The 20,535-nt window shown below is 32.9% G+C and overlaps 2 protein-coding genes across 12 annotated transcripts; one reads left to right on the top strand and one right to left on the bottom strand.

The window, feature by feature from the left end:
* Positions 1–21: 21 nt before the first annotated feature.
* LOC114366817 lies at positions 22–6,807 on the top strand. Of its 5 annotated transcripts, none has more exons than XM_028323810.1 (14): positions 22–170; positions 963–1,170; positions 1,543–1,624; positions 1,753–1,856; positions 2,013–2,139; positions 2,317–2,411; positions 2,710–2,878; positions 4,347–4,427; positions 4,716–4,814; positions 4,915–5,094; positions 5,436–5,579; positions 5,662–5,733; positions 5,941–6,078; positions 6,356–6,807. In XM_028323810.1, exons 2-14 carry the CDS (start codon positions 1,130–1,132, stop codon positions 6,557–6,559), a joined length of 1,536 nt encoding a protein of 511 aa, XP_028179611.1. In that variant the 5' UTR covers positions 22–170; positions 963–1,129; the 3' UTR covers positions 6,560–6,807. The 5 variants fall into 5 exon arrangements, with proteins under 5 accessions (XP_028179611.1, XP_028179609.1, XP_028179613.1 ...); XM_028323808.1 differs by having other exon boundaries at positions 22–312; XM_028323812.1 differs by having other exon boundaries at positions 22–312; positions 1,543–1,628.
* A 5,733-nt stretch (positions 6,808–12,540) lies between these two features.
* On the bottom strand, positions 12,541–20,094 carry LOC114367094 (myb family transcription factor PHL7-like). Of its 7 annotated transcripts, none has more exons than XM_028324194.1 (7): positions 20,068–20,094; positions 15,168–15,321; positions 14,578–14,654; positions 14,446–14,488; positions 14,242–14,302; positions 13,841–13,910; positions 12,541–13,485 (listed from the first exon to the last, which is right to left on the bottom strand). In XM_028324194.1, exons 1-7 carry the CDS (start codon positions 20,077–20,079, stop codon positions 12,967–12,969), a joined length of 936 nt encoding a protein of 311 aa, XP_028179995.1. In that variant the 5' UTR covers positions 20,080–20,094; the 3' UTR covers positions 12,541–12,966. The 7 variants fall into 7 exon arrangements, with proteins under 7 accessions (XP_028179995.1, XP_028179996.1, XP_028179998.1 ...); XM_028324195.1 differs by lacking the exon at positions 20,068–20,094 and adding an exon at positions 17,017–17,161 and having other exon boundaries at positions 15,168–15,332; XM_028324197.1 differs by lacking the exon at positions 20,068–20,094 and adding an exon at positions 17,017–17,161 and having other exon boundaries at positions 14,242–14,299; positions 15,168–15,332.
* Between the last annotated feature and the right edge of the window lie 441 nt (positions 20,095–20,535).

Raw genomic sequence — 20,535 nt, 5'->3', positions numbered from 1 at the left:
TTGATGTTTAATTAATGAGACAACCTCAGCATATTATGGATGCATGAAAATTATACGAAAGAGAGAAAGTGCAAATTTAAGGAGGAAATTCCAGCTGGTTGCTTCAGATGTTTTGTGTCTGTTTTTGATCTTCTCCTTCATTACCAATCTCCGATGATTACTCCCTCTCGGTAAAATCCAAAGGAAAAACCAAAAACAACAGCAACACTTTTTCATCTATTTTCAATTTCCTTCTCTGTTTTGCATACTCTTCAGATTGGCATTTTGCTTCTGATTTTTGGGTCGTACCTTCATACCCTTTTCTCCATTCTGGTAAAGTTGGTTTCTTTTTGTTTTTCTCTTTCTATTTTCCCGGTTTTTTGCTTCCCCTTGTTGATGTTAAAATCTGATTCAGAGGGCATGTGCATTGGTATTCATGAACATGGTAAATGTGGCATTTTGAATGTGGGATCTGACAGAATGTTTGTCCCTTTATTGCCTCTCTATGCCTACGTTCTTTGCTTGTTTTATCAGCTTTTGCCATTTTTGTTGCAATGTTTGGGACTATTTCATGGAACTCACGTGTATACTGTAACTCATGTTTTGGAATTTTTTAACCTTGAATAAAGTTGATGCAATGATGGTGGAAAAAAGTGGGGGTTCAAAAAGAGCTTTTGTTTGGGGGTGAAAATGTCTGGCTTACTGTGCCTTTTCTATGGGTTTTTTCTTTCTTTCTAGAAACAGCTTTTGAAAAAAGAAATTGGCATTTAATTATGGAAATGCTTTCATTTTATTTATTTATTTTCCCTTGGGACCAACTTCTTTGTAAATTTGAAAAAAGTTTTGGTACTGAGTTTTGGTTTATTGCCTTTTGATTTCACCTTAAAAGGGGTTGGTTGGTGTTTGTTTCTTACAGGAATAGGGGATTAATAGCTTGTGTTGGAAATGGTTGTCATTAAGTAATGTCTGGCATTTGAATGCAGGAGTAAGGTTCTTCCTATCTTGGAGCATCTGAGATTAAGGTGCAATTCAAGGAGTTTTTATCTGTTTTGATAGATGGGGGTGAATTGACTTTGAGCTTCTCAGAGCCTCCATCCTGCACGAAATCTCATGAAGTGGAGCTGCTCTGAGATACACATATTGAAGCAAGATGATTGAGCAATTCATCAATTTCATTATTCGGCCTCCCAGGTATTATTGCATTTTTCTGTAGGTTGGTGGCTTATTAGCATTAGTTTATTTGCATTCCAAGTTTGACAAGTGAGCAGTTTTTGACTGGTGTTGTATGGTCAATGAGGACTTGTGTGTTTAAGTTAGTGATCCTTCTTTTCATTTGATTGAAATTAGCTTTGCAATTTGCTCTGTATCTTGTTCAACTGAACACACCTCAATCATTTTTGATAAAGCTATATGAGACAGTTTTCACCATAAACTTAAATTACTGATTTTTTTTTCCTCTTGTATTCAACTTAGTGCCCTTGCATACAATGCTCCACTTGTGGTTCTCTTTTCTCAAGTTAATTGAATTACAGTTTCAGTGTATCTACTTTGTCAAATATACAGGGCTGAATATGATCCAGATCAGTACCTATGGGAAAAGGAATTCTCCCTTGCAGGAAGAACATACCAAAGGCAGGATTTGGAGGCAAGTATGGACATGCTTTTGTTAGATTCAACTACTATTCTCCACTTTTAGAATTTACTTTATGATTACAATTTACTGCAAATTGTTGAAAACTAGATAGATTATCTTCCTTTTTTTTAACCTTGCAGCTCAAGAATTCCAGAGGCTATGCATTGAAGTGTAGTCATTATCTACCTTCACGTTTGCCTGAAGATATTTCTCTTCCTTGTGTTATATATTGCCACGGAAATAGGTAAGCAAATTTTTATGGATACTGCTATCACTGCAAGAGATTCTATACGGTTTACAGTCATAAAGACCCTTTTTGAACATTCTTTTCTTTTTTTCAGAATGACACACTCATTCCATTCTTCTCTTTTCATATGTATGTACATGTACAATGATGCAGTGGATGTAGGGCAGATGCCAATGAAGCTGCTGTTATTCTTCTTCCATCAAATATTACTGTCTTTACTCTTGACTTTTCGGGGTCAGGCTTGTCTGATGGAGACCATGTTAGCCTTGGTTGGCATGAAGTAAGCTACCCCTTTTTGCATGTATTTATTTCTTTAATCAGTTTCCACAATTGCATCTTTTATGCATCTAACTAAAGTTTCTGTATGAAATTAACGATGCAGCACATCTATAAAGTTGCATGCTTTTTTGTGTAATTTTCCTGCAATGTTTCTCAAGTTTAATGTTTCCTGTGACAGAAAGATGATCTCAAGATGGTGGTGTCACATTTAAGAAGCAACAAACAAGTATCTCGTATAGGACTTTGGGGACGATCAATGGGTGCTGTTACAAGGTTTACTTCTTCCAACCAGTTTGATTTTCAATGGTTTTAGTAATAATTCTTTCTATATACTTCTATTACATGTTAATTCTAGGAGTTATAAGTTTGGTTTAGTGGTGAAGGGAGAAGGGAGGGGGGTGAGAGGTTGTGGGTTCGACTCTCCCCACTAACAAAATAAGATGGCTCTTAATTTATACTTCAATGCTGGGTGTTAAAATATCTCTCATCTGTTCCATATGTGTTATTGTAAGTCACATATATGAGAATCTCTAGTGTAATTTATTTCTCACTTTTCTTTGGTGCGGTGTAGCCTTCTTTATGGAGCTGAAGACCCTTCTATTGCTGGAATGGTGTTGGATAGTGCCTTTTCAAACTTATATGATCTGATGATGGAGCTTGCTGATGTCTATAAAATTCGACTTCCAAAGTTCACTGTACACTGTCTCTCTTTCCTTCACTCCCTCTCTGTGTGTGCATATGTAATACTTTAGATTCTACCTTCCCCTTTTTAATAACTAGTAAATGTGGGACTAAAATAGAAAACAGAGGATCTTCATTTGGTTACCTCGTAATTTTCAGTGATGAACCTTTAGACTATAGTGCATGTCTGCCAGATATGGTGCGTCGTCAATCAGAAAATTTTCAGGTTGTAAAAGACTTAACAAATGCATTGCTATTAATCATCCCAGTCTTCTGTTTAGTTGCGTTGCTGGAGGAAGTAATAAGAGTTTGTAATTTTTCATTTAATTTAAGAACAGTTTATCATGTGTTCATTGCCTGTTACCTAAGATATCTGACACATGGCTTTGCTTTTGCACCATGAGGAATGCTAGTAACACACTCTGACTAAAACACTCCCTCCTATTAGTTAAAATTTATTGAAAACAAGAAAATCATGAGATAGATTCATTAAATAAGAGGTGGGACCCACAACATTGTGATATCCAATAAACTTCAACCAATAAGGAGTATGTTCCAAAGAATGTGTCAAAGAGTGTTTTCTCAGGATTTCTCTTTGCACCATTTTATTCCCATTCTACCAAGTCTATATTTCTATTTGAATTTGGCAGGCAGACATATTTCTTTAGTTTGAATGAGAAGTCCTTGTCTGCCTGCACTGAAAATTCTTTACCCCATTCAATGGACTTCAGTGAGCCTCTTCTGATTTACAGATTTATTTTGTCGGTCAAACTGAGCAAAGAGCATCATAGTTTTTGTGTAGGCATCTTTCTTTAATTTTTTTTCCCCACCAAAATGGGAAAAGGAATCCCAGGAATACAGAATAGATTAGTCTCCATTAAGATTCTTTACATAAGATTTTAGGATTTATGGTTCCTCAACTTTTAGGGTAGTTTTTTTATTTTGAAATTTTTAATAATGAAAGTTAGGGATTTGTTAACTATAGCATTTTCTCGGAATTAATTAGTAATTAATAATAATAATATTCTTACATTCTTTTTTACTTTTTCTGGGGGGTTGTGGGAGGGTGCACTGGATTCATTAAGGAATAAAGTCGATTAGTAGAATTATTGAGAAAAATGACTTTGGTATGAAGTAACACGTGATCTGAATACCATATTTTAGAGTTGTCTTGAGTATGTATTTGTGCATTAGGTTTTTAAATACCTGTAGGTTTTATATTTTCCTTTGAAATTTGGAGAATGGACTGGGGATAGGATGATTGTTAATCAATGAAGTAGTAAAGTCTTTCATCTCAGAGCTTTAATATCTGTATTCTTGTCATGGTTGGCAATGGCATTGGTTAGTTTGCCTATATGTTTATTGCCCCTTTGTTATGGACTCATGGTTTTTCCTTTAATTTTTCATTCAAAGTGGATCCAAAATCAATGGCAGTTAAACTTGTCTTCTAGACTGTAATATTTTGGACATTACTAGTTTTGGTTAAGTCTGACTGTCTGAGATTTTGCTGATCTGGTCTACAATTAGGTTAAAATGGCTGTACAATACATGCGGCGGGTTATTGAGAAGAAGGCGAAGTTTGATATCATGGACCTGAACTGTTTGCTGGTGTGGATTCATTCTACATTTTTTTCCATAAAGAATGATGGAAGTTTTTCTTGATGTTTCTCACTTTTAAAATTCTAGAATTATTAATGTTAACTTAATTTATCATGTAAATTTTAGGGAGAATTTACAACTTCTGTATATTCTCTAAGGAAGATTTTTACTATAAGAAATTTTGAACACAAAAACTATTTCAAACATACTCTTGGTATGATTCATTTTCTGGTAAACAAATAGTTAAGAATAGTTACTTCCTTTCTGTGACTATCTTAATGCTTTAAAAGCTTACAGGTTGCACCGAAGACATTCATTCCTGTTTTATTTGGACATGGTAATGATGACCAATTCATTCAGCCTCACCACTCTGATCTCATCTCTGAATCATATGCGGTATTCTTTCAAACCATCAACCTAATGTTCTTAAAGCAACATGCAGTTTTGCTCTCTCTTGACATAAACAAAATATCTAACTTGATCTCTAAATCTGTAGGGAGATAAAAATATCATAAAATTTGATGGTGATCACAACTCCTCTCGACCACAGTTCTTTTATGATTCAATTTCCATTTTCTTCTACAATGTGCTCCGCCCTCCTCACATTCCTAGAGTTCGTAAGCTTGAGAAATATTTTGATTTAGGGGATTTGAAGATTGGTTCTACTGTGAATGAGGTAAATAGCACTTCAAAGAAGCTGAGCCATCAAGAAATATACCTGAATTTATACATTGTGACCAGAATGCAGTTTGTGAACTCAAACAATGATACACCAGCAAGCTTCAAGTGGCAGTAACATATCATCAAAATGGAAAAAGCAAAAGAAAGGAGATATAGGATCATCTAGTCTTAACTACCTGAAATCTCTAAAATTTAAAATGTCAACTTTCATTTCACTTATTTGAAATATTAACATAAAATATTATTATGTAGATATGTATGGTCATTTGATTCAGTTTTGTTAGGTGGATTTTATTTGAATAATAAAATACTAATTCGCTCTTGCTTTCATCCTAGAGCCTATTATATGGGATACTCTCTAGTCTACAGTCTGCAACTACTGATGCTGCAAGTTCATCTTCTGCTCCTCCTAGCACTTCAAATTCAATCAAAGCATCAGTTAGTGAACTTATTTCAAAAGTTGCTCCAGTAACCGCCGCTGTAGGATGGCTCTTTCCATCTGTCCAAGTTAATTTTTTTTAAACCTTTGTTCTGTTTAGTTCATTAATTGCTTTTAATTCAGGAGTCCATGATTAGAGAGGAACCAAAGCATGGCAATGATGAACATGGCCATGATGAGCCTGCAGATATGAAGGTGATTTTATCAAGTACCATCTCTGAAATTAAGAAATTGTTCAGGGCTTTTTCACATCTAGATTGCACTATTTTCATATAGAGAGGAATTAATTGCTTTCTTTTCTAGTAATTATTTGCTATCTATTGCATTAGTGATCTAAAATGCCTGTGTAGAACTTGGCTCATTTTTTCTTTGTCCTGAAATTGACTTTTAATGATTCAACAGGATGAGAAAAATGGCCTGACTGAAGATTACTTCTCATACTGTAGCTCAACTAGAGGAAACTGGGGCAGATGTTCTTCTTTAGTACTCAGCGATGAAGAATCTTATCCAGATTTCAGGGATGATGATAATGATTCTGAGGTCGGTCTCTCAACACACATTCATCCATGCTGCACATAATGTTTGATTAACTTTTATAGAAGTTCTACAGTTTAACTTCTCCAAAAAAGCTGAGGTGTATAAATTGATTTAGTAATAAGAGAAGATCAACTCACTTTACCTTAAAAATTTTCACTTAATAGTGTTTATGAAAAAGTTTATCCAAACAAGATCTTATCTATAATATTTTTTGTTAATTCATACATTGACATGGTTGTTATGTGCTTCATGTGTATACAATATTGAAATACTCTTAAAGGTATTTGCAACACCCCTGGGAAGTATGAGAGAAATGTCTCCAGACCCAAAAGAAGAGGGAAAGGATCAGAAGAAGAAGAAGAAAGCTGAAAGATCCTCAAAGAAGCTCAAGTCTGAGAGATTTGAAAAGTGGGAGTCCCTCAGTCGACGGCTGCGACTTTGCATTTTAAAGGGATCTGCCCATAGGAGATCAAAGCCCTCTTGACGTGTCTTGACTGCTACATGTGTAAACATAGTTCATCTAACTATTTGCTTTCATAACATTAATGTAAGACACTGCTATTTTTAGGCAGTCCATGAAACTCAACTTGGTTGTAGGTTGACTAGTTGATTGACTTGATTCTCTTTTGGGAAATATTCAACATGTATTTATGTACAAAATATGGGTTTCTCTTTCTAGCTCCTCTTTCACTTGTTTATTGTTGCAGGAATATGATTCATTTGTCATTCTCACCTTATTGCCTAGTGTTGCAATGTCTACATTGGGGGCTTAATGTGCTCTGTTATGTTGTGTGGCTGTTTAGCAGGGGACGTTTTATACAAGTTCTTTTTTTATATCTTATTTTAATAAATTGAGATTATTAGAATAATAAGTTCATATAAAATAAGTCTTTTGATTAAATTATTTATCTAAACGTGTTCGTGATGCCAAACATTTCATGTTTGAGTGATAGAATTAGAATTGGAATTACAATTTAGAATTTTAAAACTAATTTCAATTCAGTCAAAATGAAATTAGTTCAAAATGATATTTAATGTTTTGGATATAAATGAAATTAATTTCAATTTCATTGTTCACTTGTAAGATTTAAATGTTGAAAATAAAGGTAATAACAAATCTTACGTTAAAAAATTATTTAATAGACTAATATTTAAATATTTTAAATATAATATTATACTTATCGTTTCAAAAATAAAATACAATGAAAAGTAATATTTTCTCTGTTTTCGAAGCAATATAATATTCTACTCCTAATTAAGGTAGTTTTTCAATTTCTCCTCTTAGGCCACTAGTAATTTTGGGAATTTCTTTTATTTGGTTAGCCCATTTCTTCCCATGCTAAAAACTACTATCTTGCGAATATCCTACGAACTTAAAGTAGTTTTCTGTCTCCTTTGTGAGAAGTCGTAGGTTTCTTTCTCCTTTGTGAGAAGTCGTACGTAGGAAGGTTGTAAAAAGGAATCTAAGCTGAAGAGTACGAGGAATTGACTGGGGTGTTTATGGAGGACCAACTAAATGGGCAAGCCTTGGTGGAGGACATGGTGTTTGATGTGGAGAAAAGTCAAGAAGAGAAGAAAAATCTGGAACAGTGTCTGGTGATTGATTCTGACAGCGGGAACAAGACATTAAATTCCCCAATGATGGGGGATTCAGACAAGAAATCGATTGTGGTTGACAACACGCAATTAATGAGGAGGTTCGAAAATGCTTGGCTTGGGGAGGAAGGGTTGGAGAATTGAAGAAGGAGGGGACGTCATCACAAACTTAGATGAGGGGAGAGTCTTGAAGGGAGGTGGAGGCGTTGAAAAAGGAGTTGGAATGGTTGATGAACTTAGATGATGGTGATTCTGTAGCTTTGTTCAATTCGAAGAAGGACAAACTTGCCAAGCTTCTTGTCCAAGAAGATCAACACTGGAAACAAAGAGCCAAGGCTCACTGGTTAAAAGATGGAGACCAGAATACAAAGTTTTTTCACAATATGGCCTCATGGAGACAAAAAAGAAGTAGTATATCGAAGCTGAGGAACGAAGAGGGGGACACGATCAAAAGGGTCTTTGTCAAGTGGCAAAAGACTATTTTATAAACCTCTTCAAGCAAGAGGTGAGTTGTTACGAGATGGTGATAGAGGCAGTGCATAGCATGGTGAGTGAGGAGGACAACTTGGGTTTGCTACCATTGTTCTCATTCCAAAATGTGATAATCCGATAGCCATGAATGACTTTAGGCCCATATCTCTATGTAATGTGATTTATAAAATCTTGTCAAAGGTTTTAGCAAATCGCTTGAAAAAGGTGTTGCCCAAAATTATTTCTGAGGAGCAATCTGCGTTTGTGGAGGGAAGGCCTATCGTGGATAATGTTCTAGTGGCCTCTGAGATCACTCACTACCTGAACAGCAAAAGGAGAGGAAGAATGGGGGAGTTGACAACTTGACATTGAAAGTTGATATAAGCAAAACCTACGTAGAGTATACTGGAGTTATCGTAGAGGCATTATGTTGAAAATGTGGTTTGGTGGACAGTGGGTGGAGAGGGTTATGATGTGTGTGGAGTCTGTGAATTTTTATGTAAGAGTTGGAGGTCCCGTTCTCACCGAGTAGAAGACATCCTCAAGGGGATCCTTTATCTTCATACCTCTTTCTTATATGTTCAGAAGGGCTGAGAACATTAATTCATAAAGCCGAACATGAAGGACTCTTACATGGAATATCAATATGTAGAGGGGCCTCGAGTATAACCCATCTTCTCTTTGCAGATGATTGTTTTCTTTCTTGCAAGGTAACCAAGAATGAAGTGGAAGTTCTTAAAAACGCCCTTCATGTGTATGAGGTTGCTTCAGACCAAGCTATAAATCTCAACAAATCCGAAGTTCTTTTTTGTGCCAATATTCATGACGAGAAGAAGTCTCAATTATCCAGTTCGTTAGGGGTGCAACAAATGATGGGCACTTGAAAATACTTGGGCATGCCATCAATGATTGGGAGGAATAGGAAAGCGAAGGACAAAATTTGGAGAAAAATTAATTCAATCGGTGGGAAATTCCTCTCAAAGGCAGGTAATGAAGTTATGATAAAATCTGTCCTTCAGTCCATCCCATCTTATATTATGAGTGCTTACCTTCTTCCAAAATCAACATGTGAAGAAATAGAGAGAATGTTGAACTCTTATTGGTGGGTGAAGTGGTTAGCATGGGAGAAACTAACAGTGAGAAAGGAGGAGGGAGGGAGGGATGAATTTTAGAAGCATACAAGCTTTTAATCTAGCTATGCTTGGGAAACAAGGATAGAGATTTATGTCTAACCCCAATGCTATGGTATCTAGACTCTTCAAAGCTAAATATTACCCAAGGGGGGATTTTATGGATTCCAATATTGGTTATAATCCTAGTTATATTTGGCATAGCATTTGGAGTTCCCGGTTGTGCTTGATAAATTGATATGGAGAATTGGTGATGGGTCTAGCATTAACGTTTGGAAGGATCCCTGGGTGAGAGGGTATTCTGGGTTTGCCTCCTAACTCTAGAGTTGAAAGATTTGATGGTTCTGGACTCTAGAGAATGGGACAAAACGTTTGTTCATGGGAAGCATTCACCTCATGGGTTTTACACTGTCAGAACAGGTTACTACAAATACATGAAATCCTTACGTGAAATTTGCGCAACATAGGTGTAGAAAGCCAAAAAATTTGCGCTTTCTGTCCAAATGATTTCGAAAGTTGTTGGCACTTGTTTCTAACATGTCCTCGGAGTGTTGAAATATGGATTGCCAAAGGATTATGGACTGATATTGATGGCTTGATTCTATCCATGGAATCCTTTAAGGATCTGGTGTTGGAATATGAATGGAGAAGATGGTAATTAGCAACAGTTCTTCCAGTGGTTCTGGAACTGCAACGTGGACGCAACATCTATGGATGAGGAAGGAAAATTCGGGTTTTGAAGCTTGTCTAAGGGATGATACATGAGAGTTTATGATGGCAAAGGACGGAGAAGCACATGTGATATTACAAAGTTTATTATGGCTTACAAATCAGAACATTCTTAATGTCATTATTGAATCAGATTGTAAACAGATAGTAGATCAGATTAAGAGTAAAGAGGAAGATATCACTGATTGTGGGTTTATTCTAAACCAAATTAGAGATATTTTGAGATCTTATCCTTCATACTCTATTGAATATGTGAGAAGGCAAGCTAATTTGGTGGCTCACTCTATAGCTAGGAATTCCTTCATTTTTTAGCAACACCAAATCTTCCTTAATACTCCACATTGTATTGCTGATTTTATATCAATGGAAAGTATCTGATGATTCTGTGGCTGTCCAAAAGAATCTTCTATCTTGCCACCAATTTTGATAATGTACCACCACTTTTGCCAAAGGTACTATTATGGAAAAGAATGAGAAGGATGTCTTCATTTTAAAGGTTGAGCATGAATTTCATTTTAAGAAATAGACTAAAATGTAGTTTTCTTTTCTATTTTTGTTGACAGTATACTTTTTTAATAAATTAAGCTTGTCAGCAATTAAATAATTATAAAAAAAAATTTCCATGTGCATAAAAAACAAACAATTGTTCGTCAACGTTTATAAAATATATAAATCAACGTTTAAAATTGACCACAAAAACTAAAAAATAAAAGATAAAATATCTCAATTAAAAAAGAGAGAATTAAAATCGCAAACTTTTTAAAAATAAAAAATAAAATGTTTCAATTATAAAATAAAGAGACTAAAAATTACATATTTTAAAAAAATAAGGAAACACAAATTACATTTAGCCTAAAAAATATTAGTAACAAATTCTTATGCATATTCATTCTAATGTTATTGGATGGAGTTTATTAATAATCAGAATTATGAATAAAATTTATTAAATAAAAAGTAAAGTCTATATTATTTAAAGTCCTAATATATTCCAACCAATAATAATTAATGTATTTAAAAACATTAAATAAATATTATTATTATTATTATTAACATTCTTAGTAAGGGTGTTAATTTGTGTCCACCAACCTATTTGGGTTAGCACACGATGGATTCCTCGTATTTCACTTAGTACAATTCAATACGGTAAATTGTTGACCCAATTTAACTCTATGGATTGTGAGTCATTTTAGTTAACTCGGTCTACATTCTCTTTATTTTATTTATCTATTTAACACTTTAAAATGTTAGTCTGAAATTATTTATTTATTTAACTTATATTAAAAATTAAATTAATTTGCATTAAAATATTTAAAATTAAGCATTACTTAAAAAATGAATGATTTTTAAAAAAATAATACTTAAGATAAACTTTAAAGATTATATTTTATCATAATAATTTTGAGCTTATAAACTAGCTTAACTCGTTATACGATGAGTGATGATGGGACTATGGAAATAATGACAAAAACAATGGTAGTGGTTGCCATTAGGGATGAAAATGGATTAGGTTGCCTGTTAGAGACTTTGGGTCTAGACTGCCTGACTTATTTATTATAAAGGTCAGACTCACTTTTTGAAAAATCTATTTAAATGAAAAGATCAAGCTCAAGCTTTAAAAAAAATTCACTAAACTTTTCAGGATATATATATATATATAGACAGATTTAATTGTTAATTAAATGCACTACGACACATGCATTTATTATTAAAATATTGGCTCTCTCATGTGCAATGTTTTTTCACTCGGGTTCCAAATTCTTTCGTTTTGATCTAAGGGCTGCTATTTAATCATCTCATCTCTCATAATAAAACACTCATCTCACCTAATATGCTCCCTATATATATATATATATAAACTTGCTTTGGTTCTTATTTTTTTTTTTTATTTTAGTATTTGACATTAAGACTAGATTATCCAATGAAACTTATGATATTTTACTTAGCTTACTTATTTTGTTTACAATATTTTGTTGAATACAAAGTGTTCCGATTATAATTCTTACTTGGGTTGTTGAGATTGATAAATTTTAATATCATATTAGAGTGCTCTAATTAATTTTAACTTGTTTTTTTTTTCACGGACAAATTAAAAGAAAAATGTGTCTTTCTTTATATTAAATTTTAAAAAAATACAATATGAATCCTCAAAGATTCACTATATAATCATTAGATTTCCTTCATATATAACATTTATTGTAAAATAGATTTTTTAACAAACTCGTCGGTCAAACCAAACTTTTAAATAGACTAGGCCAAGCCTAATAAAAAAAAAAGGCCTCTAACAAATAAATAGACCAAACCAAACTTTATATTTTTAATTCAGGCCTAACCAAACCTAGCTTATTTTCACCCTTAGTTGTCATGGCGATAGTAATGATGATGACGGTAGATGTGATGACAATGACAATAACAATGATAATAGTGACGACAATAATAATAGTGGTGGTTGCTATAACGAAAATGTTGATGATGGTGGTAACACTAGCGATAATGAGGGTGGTAACAATGACGATGATAGTTGTGACAATGACAATGATAATAGTGGAGGTGACAATGATGCATACTAAATTAAATATTTAAGTCTCATGATTGGTACAATCAATCACAGCCAATGCCAATTTTCTACATGTCATCTGTTAGAATATACCCCAAAGCCAGACCACAGCACTCCCTCATCATCTGCACAATTCCTTTGGCTAGTCAAGAGATTAAGTATAATCCCCATAAGCTTCTTATAATCACCATAGCCGATGCCAAGATTCTTTCTATTAATCCAATTCAACTTAGTTATCTAAATAGTAATTAAAGGCTGGATGTTTAGTCAAGTATTGAACATTTGAACTGGTTCCCTTGGGAATCTACGAAGAACAGGTTCCCTCATCTATTAAGGAATACATATAACACAAACTAAGCTTAGAAGGAAGATAGAATGAGTCCTTGAACACAACCTACATATTATAGCAAATCACAGATTACCACCACCAACCTTATCCAATTCCTCACCACTTCTGGTAGATATACCCAAAGAAGGATCAAATTGGTCTTGGCCAAGAAAAACAGTGTTAGGTTGCTGGTATAATGACATGCTTGACTCCAGTATCTGATGTGGAAGCACCATTTCTGGTTTAGAATACACGCCATCCATGATTACTCGTTGCTTCTTGGCTGATCTCTCCCCTTTAGGGCTTTCAGCAGGGGAACCAACATGGCAGCCAGAATCTGGTGTCATCGGTTCAAGGTGAGATGAAAAAGATTCTATTGAAAGACTTTTTGCCGGAGCACGGTCTTTGGCGGCCTTTTCAGGGTCAGGGGTTGACGGGTCAGTCTTATTATCAGGTTCTTGGCATGCATCCCCTGGAGCAACGGCTGCAACCCCAGAGCCAGGAGTCTCCGAAAGAACGCCACTGAGCCGCTGCTGTTCTTCGATTATCTTTTTCAGGTATTTACCCTGGGCCTCTATCCGTAATTGTAGCTGTCTCTGCACCTGTTTCACATCAAAACATAAATTACAAGCTTGGCATCTTAATTACAAATAATTCATCAGTCTGTTTATTCTGTCTTTACTTCATTCGAAATTGGAAAATATGAAGTGAAATTTCAAAGCAGCAAATACACAAATTTTAAACCCCATTTACATATTGAGCCGTACAGCTTGAGCCACTAGAGGATGGTACAACCTAGATCTTAATGATTATATAATGTAACCAATTTGTGTGATTAGCATAAATCAAGAGATAATAAATTAATATCATTTAATTTTACATGATTGAATAGAAATCATAAATTATAATCAGTTAATATGATAAAGTCATAAGATCAGTTCAACAAGGAAAATATACCTCCAATTGTTCATGTAGTCGCTTCTGAACCTCCATTTGAAGCTTTAGTGCTTCAGTAATCTGCATCCCACTACAGACAGATAAGCCCACAACTTTAGTCATTTATACCACCAGAACCCATCAAACAATCAAGAATTTAAGATCTTTTGATAAAAAGTTACATTTTTCTTCCAGTAACAGTTATTAGGCATTGCATACAAAAGAAACAGATGAAAAAATTCTGTTTCTCAACACTGTTGCAAATTTGACTACACGATGTAAAAGCTTTGGAGATGGTTAAAGCACGGTTGAGTGTGCTTAAGTAACCCAAATATTTTTTTTAATATTATAACCACCAACTTGTATAAGTATGAAAGCCCTAATGAAAAGAAAAAAAGAGGCAGCTAGCCAGCAATACTCACGATGAACCATCAAGATTGGAAAGCATATCCCCTGTTTCTTTCTTGTCAGCCTTTTTCCCTTCTATCAACAATTTTAAAAGTTATCACCAAATAAAGAGAAATTAAAGTAAAATGAATGTTTAATGGACTAAAAACAACAAATAAAGAAGCCCTAAATACCATATGCATGAACAATTTAAATAACAAAAAAACAGATAGACATACCATCAGATGAGGAGTCAGGTAAATATTTTGCAAGTCGGTATTTCTGTAAGCAACAGAAAAGTAGAATGAAAAAAGGATTTACGAATGAGAATAATGGACATCAAGTTAAGAGGCCCTTTAAGTGCACATTACCTGTAAATGGCTTTTGACATGGTAAATGGTCAAGCCTTGTACACCCATAACTCTGAGGACACCTTTGGGTGTGGCACCTAGCAAAATGCATAGTTAGATTTAAAACATTTTTATAAGGAATGTTAAAATAATGCATAGAAGCTTGAAATATTCCTCAGCCAACATAAGTATACATCATCTGATCAACATATGCTACCTATTCTTTATACTTTACTTTTTACATTATCTCATGAATTTCATACAAAGAAAATTCTCATATGATCTCCCTATGAATTATCGGGTAGTCATGTCATCATGCCCATCTGATACCATCTTGCCTGAAACTAATTACTGATGCACAGCACATATACAGGAGGGAGAGGGGGGGTGGGGTATTTTTCATGGAAAAGTTCACAGATGATATGAAATTTAAACACCAAACACATCTCCAAAACAGATGTAAAATTGATAAGAGTGCATTTATTTTATTAGCTGCCACACAACCTAGCATTCTCATTTTACAGGCTAAAGTCATGTTTTAAGTTTCAGTGTAAGAAAAAAAAAACACTTCCAGATTCCCATTAACCAAAAATAGAGGGGGAAATACTCACGATCTGGCCCACCAAGTTGAGCCACAGCATCAACAAAGCGCTCATGTAATTCATGTGTCCACCGTAAACGTTGTTTTGAAGCGAGATTAGAGTTGTTGCCAAGACTGTTTCCTCCACTGCCAGGATCCATTGTGCTGCCACCACAATCTATGTGCTGACCATGAACTAATGAATTAACTCCAATTAAACTTGCACTAGGAAAATTCTTTGAATGATACATTTGTCATTTATCTGACAGCAAACAAAATAAAAGAGAATATAATATAATATTGAAATCAATTCTAACATCTTGAACTTAACTGCATATTGGAAGAGGTTTGTGAATAAATGAGAAAAAATCAGACATGCAGGCAAACAGAGACACATAAATCTATTGGTTCCACAAGATAGGAATACCTTTTAGAGCAACATTGAATTTTCCTAGTTAAAACACTTACACTTAAGTATTACAATATTAACATATTCTGATCCCAATTCCTATTTCCTAATGTGAATGAGTTCAAATAATATTTAGTTTGATCATGGATTTACATTATATAAGACTCCCTCAACCAAGTTTTCAGATTGCCATTAACAAAGTTTACCCAATGGATCATCTAGTACTCTCAAAACAAACCTTAAAAAAATACTCCCAGACATCCAAATGTGGACCATTTGATCTAATTTAATAGAATTTTCATTCTTTTTCTTGCAAAGTTCTTCTTTATCTAAATCCTCTTGCTTTCTTCCTTCATTTCTTTCCTTGGGACTCAGGTGAGTTCCTAGGAGAAACTCAAACCCCATGGAAAACGCACACTTATGTCTACAAAACAAAAAGCCAGTGATTTTTACTTGGCCTAAGTCATCTTGTAACCAGGTAAACTTTTTCATGTGTTTTTATTTGATGAAATCACTCTATAGAAACACAAAACCTACAGAACCTATAAGTGATTTTTAGCCTAAGTAATATAGGACCCTTCAAATATCATCCAACTTCTGCAACAACTAAATTGCCACCTGCAGTTTTGCAGAATATATACTAATATTGCTAGAAATGGAGAACACATACAAAGAGAACCCAACACTATTTGAAACTATCATTCTTTCCCTAAACCCCCCACCCTACCATCCCACCCAAAAATGTTGGAGAAGAGGAGAATAATTAAATGAGGTTGATTTTTCCTGATACTTATAAGAAGTGACAAAGATATCATTCTTGATTGTAGAGAACTAAACATTCAATAACATTGTTGCTGCTTGCAAAAGAATTCATTAATCTAATAGCATCAGCACTTTGGGAATCAGTGTTAAAAGTTGACTAATTTTTCATCATGCTAATACCTCTGAATATCAGGTAACACCATCAAAATTGACGTTTCCTCACTCCACACAAGGAAGAGAGCACCAACACAGGACTCACCATGGCTGAAACAATTCTAACAAACCAACCAACTAAACTTAAAAAAACCAACGAACCTTAAAAAAACAAAACTAGCAGTAGTAATTGGGGTTCTGGCCCCACATGAATAAGAACCCAACAACTCTCGGATGATCAAAAAGCTGAAAATTTTACACCTTTCAGACCAACCCCGAGAAATGCTCGATTTCCCAGCACAAAGCCCAAAACTTTAAAAGTTGGGGCAACAGAAAAATCGAAGTAAGCGATCAAAAACACGAACTTTAGGCCAAGGAAGATACAGTAACATCATTAAAACGAAGCTCAAAGCAAAGAATCCAAAAGGGTCACCAAAAACAAAAATAAAAAAACGCAAATGAAAGAAAACTCAAAAGCACAAGCTTCAGAGAGAGAGAGAGAGAGAGATTTAAAACTGAAATTCAAAGGAATAGAAGGGAGAAGAAAAAAACGTACTCAGATCTACGAAATCCAACGCATACAAAATTTCTCCCCCTCCTATTTCGGAGCTGTGTAGTGCTGTGCTCCTCCTTTCTCTCTCTTCATACACAGTGATACCCTCCGATGAAATTAATCGTTTTCTTAGGGGGCTACTATATTAAATTTATATCATTAAGTTAATTATTAATCTTTTTTTTTTATATAGGAATGAAACTAAAAACAAAAACTAATGCCACGCGGTTTCTTTCTCACTTTTACATGATACTTCATCGATACAAAGAATTTAATTAGGATAGAGTATTACTCTAAATAGTCATTTAATCATGTACAACTATATAATTAAAAATTATTAAATTTTATAGTAATTATTTTTTAGTTTGTTTTTTTAATTAATAATATAAATTATGAATATATAATAAATGTACACAAAATATAAAGATTTTGACAAACGGTCAAATTTAATAAATTTATTATCTTTTTTTAAAAACTACTACTAAAAAAATTCTAACTGATTGATAATATAAAAATTCAATATTCACAATTCATGTTTCTTAAATTCTAAAAAAAATTATACTAATAATAATTCCTGTTTTATATGTAAGAGTAACATAAAAATTCCACCGAAGAGGAGTAAACTGTCATGCCGGGAGAATGATACATTGAATCATCGATATATCAAAATGAATGAATAAAATTGATTATATAACAGTATCAAAAAATAATTATATAAGTTTTTGAATTATAATTTGTCCATTGTATTAACATCTGGCACTATTAATTTATAAAGTAATCTAATTAACGGACGCGATGTTTATTTTAAATAATAATTTTATTTGATTTTTATCTTTTGAAAACTAATAAATTTAGTATTTATTTTTAAGGACGGAATTAGACTTTTGACCGTTCTCCCGTCCAGGTTCAACCGGCCCAAATTCTTCCATTCTTCAAATATTCTACTCATTTTCTGGTTTTTATCCACCAATCCATTGACGTCTTTTCCCCATAATTAAATGAGAAAATTTTGTGTTATTTTTTACGTGGCTTATGACATCTTTTTTTTATTTATTTATTCATCTATATCAATGTACTTGGTGATAAGTTGAATTTCCATATAAGAGTGAAGAATATTTTTTTGATAAAACAGAAATGATTAAAATTAAATATTATTTTTGTGGTTTAATAATAAATTTTGGTGATTAATATTTAAATTTTCATTCTAATATAAAAATGATTCCCCCACTTTATTTATTTTCTCTATCCTTTTGTTCTATGAAAATATTAACAATAATACTAATTGTTATCATTATTTAAAAATTAATTTAAAATATTTATAAAATACAGTACTATATAAAGTTTTACGAGTTTTTTTGATAAATTTTATAAGACTTTTATATTTTAATATTAAATATAATTAATGATAAAAGTTAGTGATTAATATTTGTGCTTCTTATTCTAATATAAAAATAATTATTTTCTCACTTGATACATTCTCTCTACTTTTTTTTGTGTTGAGAAAAGGTTAATAGTATAATACTTATTGTTATTATTTAAAATGATAGTTTAAAAATACTATATAGTAGTAAAAATTGCTCATCAGATATAAAACTTCTTATATATAATTAAGATATTGAGTATCAAATATATATATATATATATATATATATATATATAGAAACAGTAACATTCGTTTCAAATAAAATGTCATATATTAACAGTTAACTGCTATGTGTGTCTCTGTCGTATCCTTTTTGCTTAATAGAAATTAAATTTGTAGTATGTATATTAAAGATCTACATTAATAATATAATTGATCATCATATTATCTTAATAACTAATTCTATCGATCGGTATAAAGAATTGAGATACATCATATAGTTAGTGTAAATTCCCAATACTTCTTCACCTGAGTGCGCATCAAGGAACGTGAATACATTTAATCAAGTTTTTGTCTCATCATTTTGTTTAAGCCTTTCAGATCAATCTCATCATATGTTATATCTCCTTATCACAAATTAAGTAATCACTACTCATAAAAAAAATTAAGTAATCATTAAATCATGCAGTACTTAATTAAATACATATCCCACCTTAATTTACGATTGTATAAATTCAAGTATATATTAGCTCCTCACTACAACTGCCAACTAAGTAAAACCAATTAAACGATTTTTCTTTTCCTCTTTTTTTGGCCTAAAAATATATAGCAATATTTCACCATTATGTATTTTACTTTATTTTTTTGACTGAATGTATTTTATTTTATACGTAGTTGTTTTTTTAGCACTTTTAATGTTTCATTAACCATTAACAAATCAAAATGATTTTTTTGTTAAAAAGGTAAAATTTAATATTATTAACGCATCTTTATTAGGATTATTCGTCGATTCATTAAATATTACTCTTAGTGAATCTGTTTTTATTATTCAAAATCAAATCTAACTTACTCTTCATAAATATTCACCAATATTCATACGGTTTCATCTAATTAATGCGTATGAATTGAAGAGAAATACACACAAAATTTACTTCTATATAAGGAAGTCTTCAAAATTCAACATGAGAAATTCAATTCCCAGGTTATTACACTATTGCTAGCTCAGTAGCTCGTGCCATGTGTCCTTAACCATTCATGATTGCTAACTTTTAATTTTTTTGGTGGCCTCATGATTTCTAGTAACTTGCAAACCAAGCATGGCAAGCTCAATGATGCCAACAAATTAACGTTTCACGTAATTCCATGCACAAACCTTGTAAGACACATGCTTACATAACATATCCCTTCCCATGCATTATCTTTTCCAATGTCCCCCTTCTATGGACATGCAGACTTTAAACATAGGCAAGTTTAAATATAATGGATTGAAGCTAAGATATTTATGTACTTATTATATAATTTATACTTGTCCTTGCTAGCTATTTAAGCTAATTAAGATTAGGTGATCATATAACAACCAAAAACAAATTAAAAAGAAAAGGGAAGCAAGAATAACAGAAAAAACATCAAATAATATTGTGTGTTTGGTTTATTAGTTGATAAAGAGATAGAAAGGATAGGAAAGCATATACCTGGTGAGGCATAGATGGAGACAGTCAGATAGATAGATCTTGAAAACAAGGTATAGCAATTCCTTTTGTTTCTTGATCTGATCAGTTTCCTAGGCCTTGTGTGGTTACTGAGCTTTATGTGCCTATGTGGCCTTCTTTCATTTCTTTTCTTTGTTTTTGTTTTGTTTTGAAATTTCTTTTATATTTAGTTTTATTGGGGTGATTGCTTAGTGTGAGTAGGATTGATCCAAGTTCCTCAGTAATGAAATAGTCTAATAGTTAATAGTGCTAGCTAGTTGTGAAGATGACAACAACATGTAGCATTGTAATCTGCTAAGATGGAATCTTCCTCGTTATATTCCATTACCCTCTCTTCGATGAACAAAACTTAAATTATGAAGAATAGATTTTTTGGCACCCATTTGGGAGTTGAAACATATACATTAAAAAAAAAAGAGAGAGATAAAAAGACTAAAGAGAAATAGGAAG

Source organism: Glycine soja, chromosome 9 (assembly GCF_004193775.1).
Source record: "Glycine soja cultivar W05 chromosome 9, ASM419377v2, whole genome shotgun sequence".
In the NCBI taxonomy this organism is placed as follows: domain Eukaryota; kingdom Viridiplantae; phylum Streptophyta; class Magnoliopsida; order Fabales; family Fabaceae; genus Glycine; species Glycine soja.
Note: the sequence above shows the minus strand (reverse complement) of the source record. Positions and strands in the feature narration are given on the sequence as shown.